This window comes from Sminthopsis crassicaudata, chromosome 2 (genome assembly GCF_048593235.1).
Source record: "Sminthopsis crassicaudata isolate SCR6 chromosome 2, ASM4859323v1, whole genome shotgun sequence".
In the NCBI taxonomy this organism is placed as follows: Eukaryota; Metazoa; Chordata; class Mammalia; order Dasyuromorphia; family Dasyuridae; genus Sminthopsis; species Sminthopsis crassicaudata.
The window spans coordinates 567,891,753-567,905,766 of record NC_133618.1 but is presented as its reverse complement, the minus strand read 5'-3'; the positions used below and the strand labels follow the sequence as shown (position 1 = coordinate 567,905,766).

General features: G+C 37.6%; 1 protein-coding gene across 1 annotated transcript in view; it reads left to right on the top strand.

Annotated features, from left to right (window-relative positions):
• Window positions 1–264: 264 nt before the first annotated feature.
• The window catches only part of RASGRF1 (Ras protein specific guanine nucleotide releasing factor 1), a 207,444-nt gene continuing 193,694 nt past the window's right edge, over window positions 265–14,014 (top strand). The window contains exon 1 of the mRNA XM_074295211.1: window positions 265–983. Within this exon, the coding sequence (XP_074151312.1) occupies window positions 708–983 (276 nt within the window). The 5' untranslated portion in view covers window positions 265–707. The remainder of the gene's footprint in view (window positions 984–14,014) is intronic.

The following is a 14,014-nucleotide window of genomic DNA, read 5'->3' as shown; positions in this document are numbered from 1 at the left end:
ATTCCATATAGTACAGTAGTTGTGAATTTTAATTTCTTTTTAAATATCCTTTGTAAATTGGAGAGTGGAGAATGGAGATTATGATACATATATTTGTATGTTGTGCTTATATATATACATTTATATATACATATGCATATACATATAAAATATGCATAGTTGCTTTAATGAACCTCGTTGCTGTACTGTTAGGGCTGCGTGCGTGTATCTGTCCGTGGTGCTGAAACTGGCTCTTCGAAGGATCCGCATCACATGACTCTCCCCTTGGCTGGATCCAAAGCTCTAGAATCTATCAGATTTTCCAGCCGACTGGAAAGCCTAAGGCAAATTCTCCATTGAACGTGGCTCTGCGGAAGAAATGCTTTGGCTGGGGATATCACATCTGGATTCAGGAAACCGAGGCAACGCATTATAACGTGGATTGTAAATATTGGGTTAGGAAAGGAAAAGAAGAGAGAAAGGAAAGAGGAGAGAGAGAGAGAGAGAGAGAGAGAGAGAGAGAGAGAGAGAGAGAGAGAGAGAGAGAGAGAGAGAGAGAGAGAGAGAGAGAGAGAGAGAGAGAGAGAGAGAGAGAGAGAGAGAGAGAGAGAGAGAGAGAGAGAGAGAAAGCGGATGATTAGGCTCCTGCTTGTCAGGTAGTGAGTGTTTCCCTAGGTCTTAGTCTGAGAAAATGTAAGAATCCAGGATCCTGTTGGCTTCCAAACACAATGCAGAAAGGAATACGGTTGAATGATGGCCATGTAACCTACCTGGGGCTGTTGGCAAAGAAAGATGGCACAAGAAGAGGTTATCTGAGCAAGAGAAGCTCAGATAACACAAAATGGCAAACGAAGTGGTTCGCTTTGCTGCAAAACCTTCTTTTCTACTTTGAGAATGATTCCAGTTCCAGACCCTCGGGATTGTACCTGTTGGAGGGCTGCGTGTGTGACCGGGCACCGTCTCCCAAGCCGTCCCTCTCAGGAAAGGAACCGCTGGAGAAACAGGTATAGGAACTCAGGGGTGCAGAGGAGGAGGGGGATGCGGAAAGAGTAGGGATGCATACCTCTGTGAGGGACCTAAGGGGCTGGCAGGTCCCGAGCGCTTGAGCGATTCCATACCTGTACAAACACACGCGCGTCTAATATTACAGGGGCAAGGGCTTCTTTTAGACGGGGAGGAGCACCTAAAGCACTTTAACTTTAGCCCCTTCCCCAATTTGTTGGCTGAAGAAGGAAAGAATCTTTTACTTTCACCCCACTCTTTCACTTCCTCCCCTCACGCTGCAGCGAGGGAGAAGACAGGTGTTGACTTCTCCACTGGTTGGGAAGAGAAAGAAGTGACACCAGGCAAGACTGCAGGGGACTTCCTCTCCTAGTCTCTGGGAGACAGGAAAACATTTCTATAAAGACTTTTCCTCCCAACTCTCCCTTTTAAAATCGGTTTTTTAGAGGTTAGAAATGATTTGAAGGGTGAGAAAGGAGAAAAAGAGAAGCAAGATTAATTCTGGCCCCCCATCCCCCTTCCCATCCCCCGGAGCGCAGTAGAGCGGAAGCTGGAGATGCCGAATCTGGATTGTGCCTCTTGCGCAGAGGACTGAGCCTAGAATAGTGCTGTTCCTCTCGCCTCCACTCTCCCACCCCCACCCCCTCACTGATACCGCAGCCCTGGTGCTGCCGGGTCAGCTGGGCTCCCTAGCCCTTCCAAGCACAATCCATGATGGAGGGAAGTGGGGGAGAAGGGAGATGAGCTTGAAGACAGTTTTGTTTTTTGGGTTTTGTTTTGTTTTTTTTGTGTGTGACCCTTAACGAGTAGGACTGGGACAGTTGGCTTGGGAAGGTAGAGGTAGTGAGGGGATGGGGGGGGGGTGGAAATGGAGTGTTGGAGGAAAGAGAAGGCATCTGACCGCGATGAGGGACTCCGTGCATCCCGAATATTACCTTGAAAGGAGCTTTCCCGCCCCGCAGTGAGCTAGTAGGAAATAAGACTGGGCTACAATTAGAGTCCAGTGCAAGGGGTTAGTCAGGAAGAGCCGTTGCCCAGAGGCCAGTTTCCAAAGCACTAATACAGCTTACAAAGGCTTACGGGCTCTGCAAGGGGTTTGAGGGTTAGTTCTTTAGGTCCAGGGAAGTTGGGGTGGACAGTAGCTATACCCCACTCCTCACCCCACCCCCATCTCTATCCTCTGTCTCCCTTCCTACTGAGAAATCAGCGGTCTTTAATTAGTTAGCTCCTTGCTACCCGACAGTGCCCTCAGATGGACACCGCGCCAAAGAGGTTCTGCTGCAGCGGAGCCTGCCAGCCGCGGGCACCAACCCCTCCTCCTGCAATCGCTACCGCTGCCGCCGCTGCTGCCCTTGCCTTCCCTGATCTGCATGGTTAATGGGCACAACCAGGGCGGGGGCTAGGGCACGAGACCTCCAGAGGAGTGCGCCAGGCCAAGAGGAAAGACTCGAATCCCACTCTCTTTCTGTGTCTCTGTCTCTGTCTCTGTTTGTCTGTCTTGTCTGTCTTGTCTGTCTCTCTGTGTGTGTCCCTCTCTGTCTCTGTGTGTGTCTGCCTTTCTACCTGTGTGTCTCTCTGTTTCTCTCTTGCTCTCTGTCTCTTTCTCGCTTTCTGTCTGTCTCTATCTATCTCTCTTTATCTCTGTATGTGTGTCTCTCTCTCCCCTTGCTCTGCTTCCCCTAGCCATCCTAATTACTCTTCCTCTGTCCTCAGCCATTTATCTGCTAGTAACCCCCTCAAATTTCAGTCATGGAGGTTGATCAACTGATTGTAAATACACCTGTCCTAAAAACCACATTTTACTTAATAGTAATTGCTCCTTTCATGTCTCATGAAAGTCATGAACTTTACCTAACTCTCCATCTTCGTTCTTTCCCCACTTCCATCTATGGTTCATTGACAGATTATAGGAGAATCAATACTGAGTGTCTAGTTTTCTTGGGACCTCAAGTGTTTTTGTTGTTGTTGTTGTTGTTGTTTTTTTCCTAAACCCTCTCACCTTTCATATATCATTAGTTGATATTTACTCCCAATTCCGACTTTGAGATAAGTTTGGAGGGAAAGTTGTGGGGTGGGGGAGAACTTGTTACATTTATTTTGAGATGCTACATGGATCTCTAAAATCATTGGTGTTAGTATTAAATGGTGGGAGGGAAAATGCCAATGGATATTTTTACCCACTGAATGTACTATAGGAATTCTCCTTCAAAATACACCATCCATGATGTGAATTGATTTCCCTCAGAATTATAAACTATAAAAACCCTTTAAAATGATGCTATCCTGCTCTTTTCTACAAGATGAGACAGTATTATGCCTTATTGAAAATAGTGCCCTCAGTACCAGGTTCAGATCTAAACATGTCACTACATGTGCGGGTTTGGACAAGTCACTGAACTCTCTGAACTGCATCTAAAAAGTGAGTGTTGAATGAAAAGGTCCTTTTTCATTCTCTAAACTGAGTAAATCTTTTATTCTTCTGAATTTATCAACTGAGGTCCAAAAAAATAAAATTACTTGGCCCATGTGATGAAATTAGAAACAGTAGTGGAATTAGTTCCTAACTAAAGCCCAATGTTTTGTTTTGTTTTTCCCAATAAACCCTACTGATTTGAGCTTAGAAATGAGGTGATTCCAAAAAAAGCCTCCTTCAGAAGCTAGGTGGTGTTTGTCTCATAATGAATTATCAGATGGTCTACAAGGATTTGCACATTTGATAAAGCTGTGGAAGAAATCAAAAATGAAGATCTTAAAAGACAGCTTTAAAAGAGTACTACTTTAGGAGCTAGTGGAACTGAGTTCAAATTCCTAATCTGCCATTGTGTGATAATGCTTTTGTACCTCAATTTCATCATCAGTAAAATGTTATTGTATAATCTCTAAAATGTTTTATTGTTCTGTACTCTATATTCTTGGACTGTGGTGTTAAGATGTGCCTGATTTTCCTCACTGAAACACTAGAAAGTGTTTCTGAAGACTTAAGAGGGTCAAGGCTGGGATTAATCACAATTGGGCACTTGTGGAATTATTTGCTTACTAGGGAGAGTTATCAGACACCTGTTGATTGATCTAAATTTATGGATTCAGCCCTAATAGGTTAGAGTCTTGCCCCAAAACTCCAGACAGATGCAGATTTGGGGTGGGACTGGTAAATATATGCAGATTGCTTCAAGTTAAGCTAAAAACATGATGGTAAGACTCCAGAGAACTGAAAACCTGAAATATATTTCCTACTTAGCCCTTTTCCCTAAAAATAAGCCTATTTTAGTCTTTGCCCCTCAAACTCTGTTGACTCTACTCATTTGACTAACAGAATCTAATTTGGTTTTTAAACCTTAATTTGAATAACAAAGATGTTACAAGAAAAGGCCATCTCAACTGGAGTTCAGACAACACAAAACAGAAAATAGAATGATTTGCTTTGCTACCAAAAAAATGTATTCTCCTCTGCAAATGACCCTAACTATTTTAATCATATGCCTACTGTTAATAACCAAATCAGATTGACTCTTTGTGAATCAATTCCATTCAACAAGCATTTGTAAGCACTTACTATGTGTAAGACACTGTGTTAGAGACACAAAGGCAAAGTTCTACTCTCAAGCATTTTATATTTCACTGCAATCATCTCTTAAATGATAATTCACAAACACTTAATCAAGGTGATATTCAGTTCAAGATATTTAGACCTGATTTTCTCCACAAGGATGGTCATCTCTGACGGTTTGAAATGTAACACTACAAAAATCATGGCTTTTCAACAGATTATAAAACAATATTAGAAGAAAACTGTAAATCTGAATTGCCATAGAACTCTGAACAAAAAGAGATTAATCATAATGTGACAAAAATCAGCTCAAATGAATACCAATGGAAGCTTTGAAAAAGAAAAAGTCACAATGGAAGGAAGTTCTACTCTTCTGCCTTGGTGATTATTTATCATATGAGCCTCAGGTTTTTCAGTACCAATTAGCAATGCTTCTCTCGCCATTTCCCATCCCACCCTCACCAACTGTTTCTACCTCTATCATTGGGTTCTTGTCCCAAAGCATGAAACCCAAGGCAATCATTACATAAAGCATTCCCTAGGGACAATTCAACTCTTTTTAATGTATTAAACAATAATTCTGAGATCCCAAAGGAAAAGTTAATTATTCAGTGAAATGAATAAATTGAGCCAGGCAACTAGTATGAAATAGTGATTTTATTGGTTTCACTCTTTATGTGGCTCTGAGGAGGATGTGGACCAAAGTATAAGAAAATATGTGGCCTAGGAAATTTGAGAGACATTCATATGCCTATATTAGACCTGGTCATATCTTTGAAATAAATTTTTTGCGCCCTGCTTTATTTTTCTCACGTGCAGCTACTTCGTCTTGTTTCTATATTTCTTCCTTTAAAAAATACACTTGCAGACTTTCCTCACCAGCCTACAGCATAAAGTGTCATAACTTGAAGAGTAAAGATACCAACTAAATATGCTACAAAGTGATCTTTAACATTTCAGCTCTTGCCACATTGGTGACTACCCACCTTAGTTTTTAAACAATTTATTTTAAGGCAATACATAGAATTTGCTGTTTCTACCTAAAAAATATGAAAATAATAAAGAGGGAAAAACAATTAACATAGACTCTTAAGTCTATTGAAGCAAAACAAATGCAGGTTGACCTCATTTTCATAAGAGATTCGTGAAAAGTTACATGTAAATATTTTATAAATTTAATATTTTAAATACACATTAGGAACTTGCTATTGGAAGGAATCATGTAAGTAAGAACTTTTGTAAAACAAAAAATCCTTCTGCTAAGTGAATCACCACTGAAGGTAGTAGTGATAGAGCTTAAACAACTATAACAACAAAAAATAGAGAATTTAACCTACTTTGTATTTTTGGTAGTATTTTGTTACTATTAAAGGATATGTGTGTGTATGTGTGTGTGTGTGTGTTGGATGGAAAATAGCTATCTATCTATCTATCATCAAAGGAATTCAAGTTATGCTAAATACATTTTTACTTTTCAGTCTTAGTCTGACTCTTCATGACATTTGGGGTTTTCTTGACAGAGATACTGTAGTGCTTTGTTTCCTTCTTTAGTTCATTTTACATACAAAGAAACTGAGGCAAATAGGATTAAGTGATTTACTCAAGGTCACACAGTTAAGTGTCTGAGGCCAGATTTGAACTCAAGAAAAGTCTTTCTGATTGTAGGCCCAACATGCTTATTCACTATGCCATTTAGCTGTCCCTTGCTAAATATGTGTCTTCAAGTATGAATAAGGAGTTAATAAAGACCTTTGAAATATTAGTTCCAACAATACCAATCTAACCTTCTACCATATTTTTATCATTTTTGTAATAGCCTCCTAAGCATATATTCTTCCCTCCACTAACATCCTGATCTGATCCAGTCTTCACATTATTGCTGAAACAATCTTTCTCATGGTCTGGTCATGTTAGTCCTCTGTTCAAAAACCTTCAATAGCTCCCCATTACTTACCAAGTAAAGCTTTAAAAATTAAAAATTAAAATTAAATTAAATTTAAAAATTAAAATTTCACTACCTTTCTAGCTTCATTTCATAACAATGCCATCCAAGCTATCAATACTCCATTTAAACTAAATTACTCTCTACCTTCTGACCATATGCTACACTCTCCCACTTCCATGCCTTTACTCATACTATTTCCCTTGAAGTTCCTGCCATCCATTCTTTGCCCACTTTATTCTTATTCATCTTTTAAAGACAAACTCAGATGCCACCTCCTCCATGAATCCTCCTATGATTGTCCTAATAAATAATGAATGTTTCCCTTGGATCTTGCATAGCACCTTTTTTTACAACTCTTGAGTAAACTTATCATACAATACAGGGTATTAAAGTTATGTTGTGTTTGTGTTTTATTGCCTTCCCAGTCTGTAAGATTCACAAGGGCAGACATAACTATCATATGAACTTTGAATCAGAATCCAACACAGTGCTTTGCAGACAATAGCACTTGTTTAAAAAAAAAAAATGAATGAATGCATATTATTTCTTCCTTAGATGAAGACGAACAGTAGATGAAATTATGGAGAATTTTTTTCCTTTTAACCTTCATTTCTGGAAGTTCAGAAGTTTATATAATTCAAATTCCAAAAGTCTTAGAAATAAGAGCACCCAATAGTGCATCCTACTTTCTGTCTGATGTCACTTCCCCCCAGGTCTGTGGGAGTTTTGAGCTTCTGCCTAAACCAAGCTTCAGTCCTTTCTTTCATGCAAGTAGCCAAGAACAGAATTCAGCCCACTGATGTTTATTAAGTAACATTTGAAATACAGAGATGAAAGACACTCTAAGTACATTGCCAATGTCAAAATGTTTTCTTGAAGGTTTTTGTCAGAATCAACCAGATACAATAGCAGAATTTTTAGAACTGAGTTATTTAAAAATGACCAAGTCCCACCTGCTAACTTTACAGATGAGGAAAATGAGCAGTAATAAGAGTTATACATAGAGTGATAAATGTTAGTGCCAGAGCTGGGTTTAGAATTTGATTTTCTTGCCCAGAACCACTAAAAAGCTAGGAAAATCAAAACTTTTTCCCTAGAGTCTTGAAAGCAGCTGAAGGCTTTTAGCAATAAAGAAACAACAGAATTACCATGAAGAAAGCCCATGAGGCAGAACACCATGGCAGGCTAACCCCTAAAAAGGATTGAGCAAAGATGGCATAGGTCATGAATAAATTTTAGGGGAAATTTAATTGGGGTTGGGGGGTAAGAGGGTATTGACATTATAACTTGGCTTTCTGATTGGATACAGTAAGGTGAGGTTTCCAAAGATCTCCAACAGGGGTGAAACTGTAAGGTTGAAGTGATTCTATCAGTGTCCTTCACCTCTTGTCTCAGGGAGTATTACACTTTTATTTTCAGGATTTCCTACCTAGGTACCCAGGACCTCATCACTTAATACAAAGGAAGCATATAGATTCTGTAAGCTCCTTTCCTTCCTCACCTTGATCCCATTCCTGCTGTAGAAAGTCTTGCACTAGTGTGTGAAGGTTTCTTATTTCTCCTACCATGAAGTAGTTTCCACTCATCCACAAATGAGGGGACATTTTGCACTACTTACTCCTAATCTGCAAGATTTGGTATAAGTGGAAAAACTCAATATAGTCTGTTATCCTAAACAAGAAAGACATTACAGTATACTAGGAAAAACGTATTAGCTCTGTGACCCTGGGCAAGTCACTTAACCCAGTTTGCTTCAGTCCCATTATCTATAAAATGAGCTGGATAGAGAATTGGCAAGCCATTCCAACCAGTATCTTTGCCAAGAAAACTGTAAAAAAAATGGTATCACAAAGAGTCAGTCACTACTGAAAAATGACTGACCAACAAAAATCAGTGAGACACCCTGGTTGGAATTCTGGATCTGTCATTTATTTACTATGTGACTTTGAGTATATGAGTTCTCTCCCCTAAACCTCATTTTCTATTTCTCTAAAATGGGAAGAGAAAGAATGAGGGGAAAAGATGTTGAACTATATACTCTTGAGCTCTAAATAAGTTCAGTTTATGGAATCAATGTGAAACCAATGGCATTTTAAAGGTGCTTTCATAAACTTGATCCCTAGTTTTTTCAGCTCTTAGTATTATTTGGGGGACACTAGTGTACCACTGGTCAACAAAGATCATACAATTAGAGCCTTGGGTTGAAACACAGTTTCAAATATTCAGCCTCCAAAATCAGTAGAAATAAAAGTTGAAACATTAGATTTTTAGGCAAGTTTTATATCACAACAGCTGGATACATTGGCTTTTGGCTGAATAATTTTTGTGCAATTTAATCAATTCATTTCTTCAGAATTGATTATATTACCATTCAATTGTTTAGAACTAGAAAACAACATCCTTCCATTCTATCTGGTATACACTGGTAGTCAGGACATTCCTAAATTACCAGTTTATATTAACACTATTGCCATCAACTTGATGATATTTTTCTCTAATAATTTTGTCTATGTTAAGGGCTATTAGCATATCAAAATGGAATTAAGTTTTGAAAATAAAAATTATTTCTAAGGCCAAATAGAACTTTAATACATTTTTAATATTCCAGAAGTATTTTAAAGAAAACAGAGAATCACCAAGTTATCGAGGATCTAAAATTCATCACAAGGTATTGTTAAATGACTGAATTAACAAAAAAAAATTATTAAGGATTATTATGTTCTAGGCACTATGGTAAACACTAGGGTACAAAATTAAAGGCATCCTATGCTAGTTGTTGGATATGCAGAAACAAAAAATATAATAGTTCCTATCCTCAAAGAGCTTACATTTAATGGGTATTCAGCTAAGTAGATGAAGTTGAGGAAGAATAGCATTAATAGCTGAGGAAATCAGGGAAGGCTTTATAGAGGAGATGGCATCAGAAGATCCTTGATGAAGTTAAGGATTATGAGAATAAGAAATAAATGGATTCTATATGTGGTAGGGTGACTTAAATAAATGAAGTAGAAGTTGGGAGGGATGAAATGTCAACATGGGGAATGGTTAGTCTAGTTTGGCTGAAATGTAGAGTATATGGAGGGGAGAAATGAGAAATAAAATGGGAAAAAAGAGATTAGAATCAGACAGAAGCATCCTAATCTTAATTGTTAGTCTGAGTAGTTTTATTTTAGTTTAAACAGAGATTCTTAACCTAGTGTGTCTTATTTTATATATCTATATCTAGATAGATAGATAGATAGATAGATAGATAGATAGATAGATAGATAGATAAAGAGAGAGACAAAGAGACAAGAGACAGAGACAGAGAGAGTTGTATTTCAGTGTAATCATTGTCATTAATAATCCTGTGTATTTTATTTTTAAAAGATTATTCTGAGCAAAGTTTCATAGACTTCACCAAACTGCCAAAGACTTCCAGGACACACTTACACACAGAGAGAGAGAGACAGACAGAGAGAGAGAGACAGAGACAGAGACAGAGAGACAGAGACAGACAGAGACAGAGACAAAGAGACAGAGAGATACAGAAAGAGAGAGAGAGAAACAGAGATACAGAGAGAGACAGAGATACAAAAAGAGAAAGAGACAGAGAGAGAAAGAGAAAGGAGAGAGAGAGAGAGAGAGAGAGAGAGAGAGAGAGAGAGAGAGAGAGAGAGAGAGAGAGAGTTAAGAACCTCTGATCTAAAAGCAATAGGGAGTTACTGAAAAATTGAGCAAGTGACATGGCATGGACCTCAGCAGGTGAGTGGAAGATGAATCAGAAAGGAAAGAGAATGGAATCAAGAAAGAATAAAAAGATGCTGCAAAGTATCATCAATGGACTGAAGATACAATAAAGAAAATGTAAAGTTGGTGAAAAGAAAAACTTTCTGGTAATTGGTATTATCTAAAAGTAGAATAGACTACCATAAGAGAGAGTGGGCTCCCATCACTGGAAGAAGTCAAGCAAAAGTTGGGTATTAACTAATTAGATGTATTATATGTATTGTGATTAAGATTCTTTCCTTGGGTGTGGGTTGGACGGGGTCTCTCCTAATAAGTCTTCCAACTATGAAATTCTGTGACTATTGAAAAGGCTTAAAAACTGATTAGATATGGAAAGGATTAAAGATTGGGGAAGAGACTTGGTTTTGGCTGAGGTTTTGAATCCCAGGAACTGATAGTGCCTTCAATAGCTATTGTTGTTTATGTAGTACTTGAAGGTTAAAAAGTGCTTTACACATATTATCACTTAATCCTCCCACAATCCTATGATGCAGATGCACATTTTGCAGATCAGGAAACTGAGGTAGGCAGTGATTAAGTGACTTGCTCAGGATCACATACAATCTGAGACAGAATTTGAACTCAAAATTTCCAGACTTCAAGACCCAGCATTATAACCAATGTACCACCTAGCTTCCTATTTCCTAACAGAGCAGAGACGTTTTAAGGGGAATTTGATGGATGATCATCTTTATTTTGGACATGTTGAGTTTGATATGCCAACAAAACATCCAGATAGTGATGTTCAGCAGATGGTTGGTAATGTGTGTCTAGAATTCAGAAGAGAAATTGGGGATATTTATAAATAAAATTTATTTTTATTTATATTAAATAAATAAATAAAGCTTATAAATAAATAAAATTTGGTACTTATCATGGACAGTTGCGTGATTCAGTGGATAGAACACCAAGCTTTGAGTCAGAAAGTAGCTGCCCCACTGGGGATCCAAATGACCAGTTCCAGTTGGGCAACACAACTCCTTCTTTTCTTCCTTCTTTCTTTCCCTTTGCTTCTCTACTCCCTTCTCTCCCTCTGTCACATAGGAAATATTCCCTCACCAGAGGCTTCTCAGCCCAAAGGAATATAAAGTTTGGTCACTGAAACCTCGCAATTGGATTTAGCAAATTTATCTTGGATCTAGGGGCTAGGTTTTACCTAAATCACCTGGCATCTCTTTGAAAGGTCAACAAAAGGTTCCAACCCAAGCCTTAAATCTTCATTTAGATTCTGATGGTTCACAGTGAGTAGAAATAGCAATTGTTTCTGTTTTGGCCCAAACCTTAATGCTTTCCCCTCTAAAATTGATTTTTTTTAACAAGGAAAAGAGGCCATTCTTTGCCTCATTTTTACCTAGCCTTAATCACTGAATAGGCATTGTCTCAGATATACTGAGATCTGGGAAAGAGTTTAGTTTAAAAAGACCAAGGTTTTCTCCTACATCTGAGGCCATCTCCAGTTGTCCTGATCTATATCTTGCCCCTGGACCCAAATGACTCCTTAGAAAAGAGTGAGACTGATAACATATTCTTCCTGATATCATGGTCCTCTTTGAGAAGAAAGACAAACAACAATTATTCTTAACAAATCCCCACCAATATGCTTCCCCTTGATGATCATTCCGTAGCCTCAACTGACTTTTAGAAAAGTCAGATATAGAAGAATAATTGCTCCAAAACATTCCTCTCCAACAGGGAGACAAAGCACTCTTTACACATATATAATCTCTTGGGAAATTGTCTAAATGTCTAAAATATAGTAAAATGATAATGAGATAACTGTGTAGAAAGATTACATGTTTAAAGGAATAATTTACAGTTCCTGATCATTAGAAGTCTTTTTCCTCCTTTGTTGAATCCTAATGAGGTCCATGTCTCAGGATCCATTATCAGGATTTCTCTACCACAAGTAGTCATGATTCCTAAAATTGTTATCATCCTCAGGTAATAATTTTCCATAATCATCTATAGGTACTGACAGTCTCTGTCATTGTTTTTTATCCATTCAGCAGCTACTTTGACCAGCTACAATGACTCTGGTAGCTGGTAGAACTTCTGATGAAATTTTAGGATTTCCTGACCTCTCATGTTCATTTGGGAACAGGGAAGTTAGAAAAACTCTCTTATCTCCTTGGGAAATTCCCTATCTTAGACTTAAAGCTTAAGAACATTTGCCACTAGACTGGTCTTTTGTTGGATTTTGTGCTTCTAAATTATTTTTTAAATTTTTTTTTTTTTTTTTGCTATTACATATAAGCCCAGGGCTATATCTAATTCTTTCAACTAATAAAATATTCCTTTGTGGTCTCATCCATCTTTATTCAATGATCAGAGCATTTTCCCTTTCTCAAATAGAATAAGAACTTGTTCATACCTCTTACACTTTTGATGGATTGAGCTATCTGGAACACTGTGCCACCTAGCTGCCTCTGGGAGTTAGATTAACTTGGATTAAAACCCTACATACATCCTTACAATTGTATGATCCTGTTCTGGAACCAGTTAAATTTTTAGTGCAAGCATTTTACCTCAGAATTTGATAAATGCTACAAATTAAGGCTTGAGTTATTATTATTTTGATTGTCTAGACTGAGAGAGCATCAGAAAAAGTATTAATGAAGCAGATTAACTAAAATTTGTCCAGTAGAGAGCTGATTGTCAAACTTACCAGAACTCTCATGGACATAAGCCAGACATAAAAGAAATCTTTTTAGTGACTCAGTTATGCTTCCATTCCCCACTCTTTCAAATTTTCCTTCATTTAGAGCTGAAAGGGACCCTCAGAGTTCATCTAGCTCAATTCTTTCATTTTGTAGCTAGGAAACCAAGACCCAGAGAAAGTACCAAAGTTACATAAGTTATCACTTGTGTATATATCCATATGTATATATATATATATATATATATATATATATATATATATATATATATATATATATATATGTATGTATGTATGTATAAGCAGACAAAAGTCAATTCATTACCCTATCTAAATTCAAGCAGATCATTTAATCTTTCTGAGATTTCATTTCTTCAACTACAATGGAATTTGGATCCAAGTCTTCTTAGGCCATCTCTCCTGATCTTTCCACTAATCCCCAGGCTACTTCTTTATAATAGTGAAATACATTGGTTCTATAGCATCACCATTATGACATTAAAATTATTCATCCAGAAAATTAAGGGAAAATAAACTTATTAAATTGGTAGCTAAATAATATGGTGACTCACCATGACTACAGTATGAGCACAGAAAAAAAAAAAAAAAAAAAGCAGAAGCTTCTATTACACCTCCTTTTGCATAGTGATAAGTTGTCAACCAATCACATTGGCCTGTTTTTTTTCCTAGTCAGATCCTGATTTGCATATGCCAAATAAGTCTGCCCAATAGCACATGTATATAACTATAGCAATAATAACTACAGTAGCAAACTTCTTCCAGTGTTTGTGTTATTTTTTTAAAAGAGTTGGTTTTCTGGTGATTAGATTTATCTGGATTTAGCTAATGGTGGCAACCAAACCAAATTAAGGGGACTAATCATCCCTTAATATAACCTTTCAGAATACTTCTGGGGCATTAATTAGACTTTCTATCATGTCATCTGGAATACAAACTAAGTGAAGAGTGAGTTATATTAGAGATAAAAAGACCTCAGATTCATTGCCATAATGGAGTTAGTTTTGATTTTGAATCCCAGCCCCACCATTTCTAGTGACCTAACTTCTTTAGACATCATCTTCTCCATTTGTAAAGGAAAGGGATTGATCTAAACGAT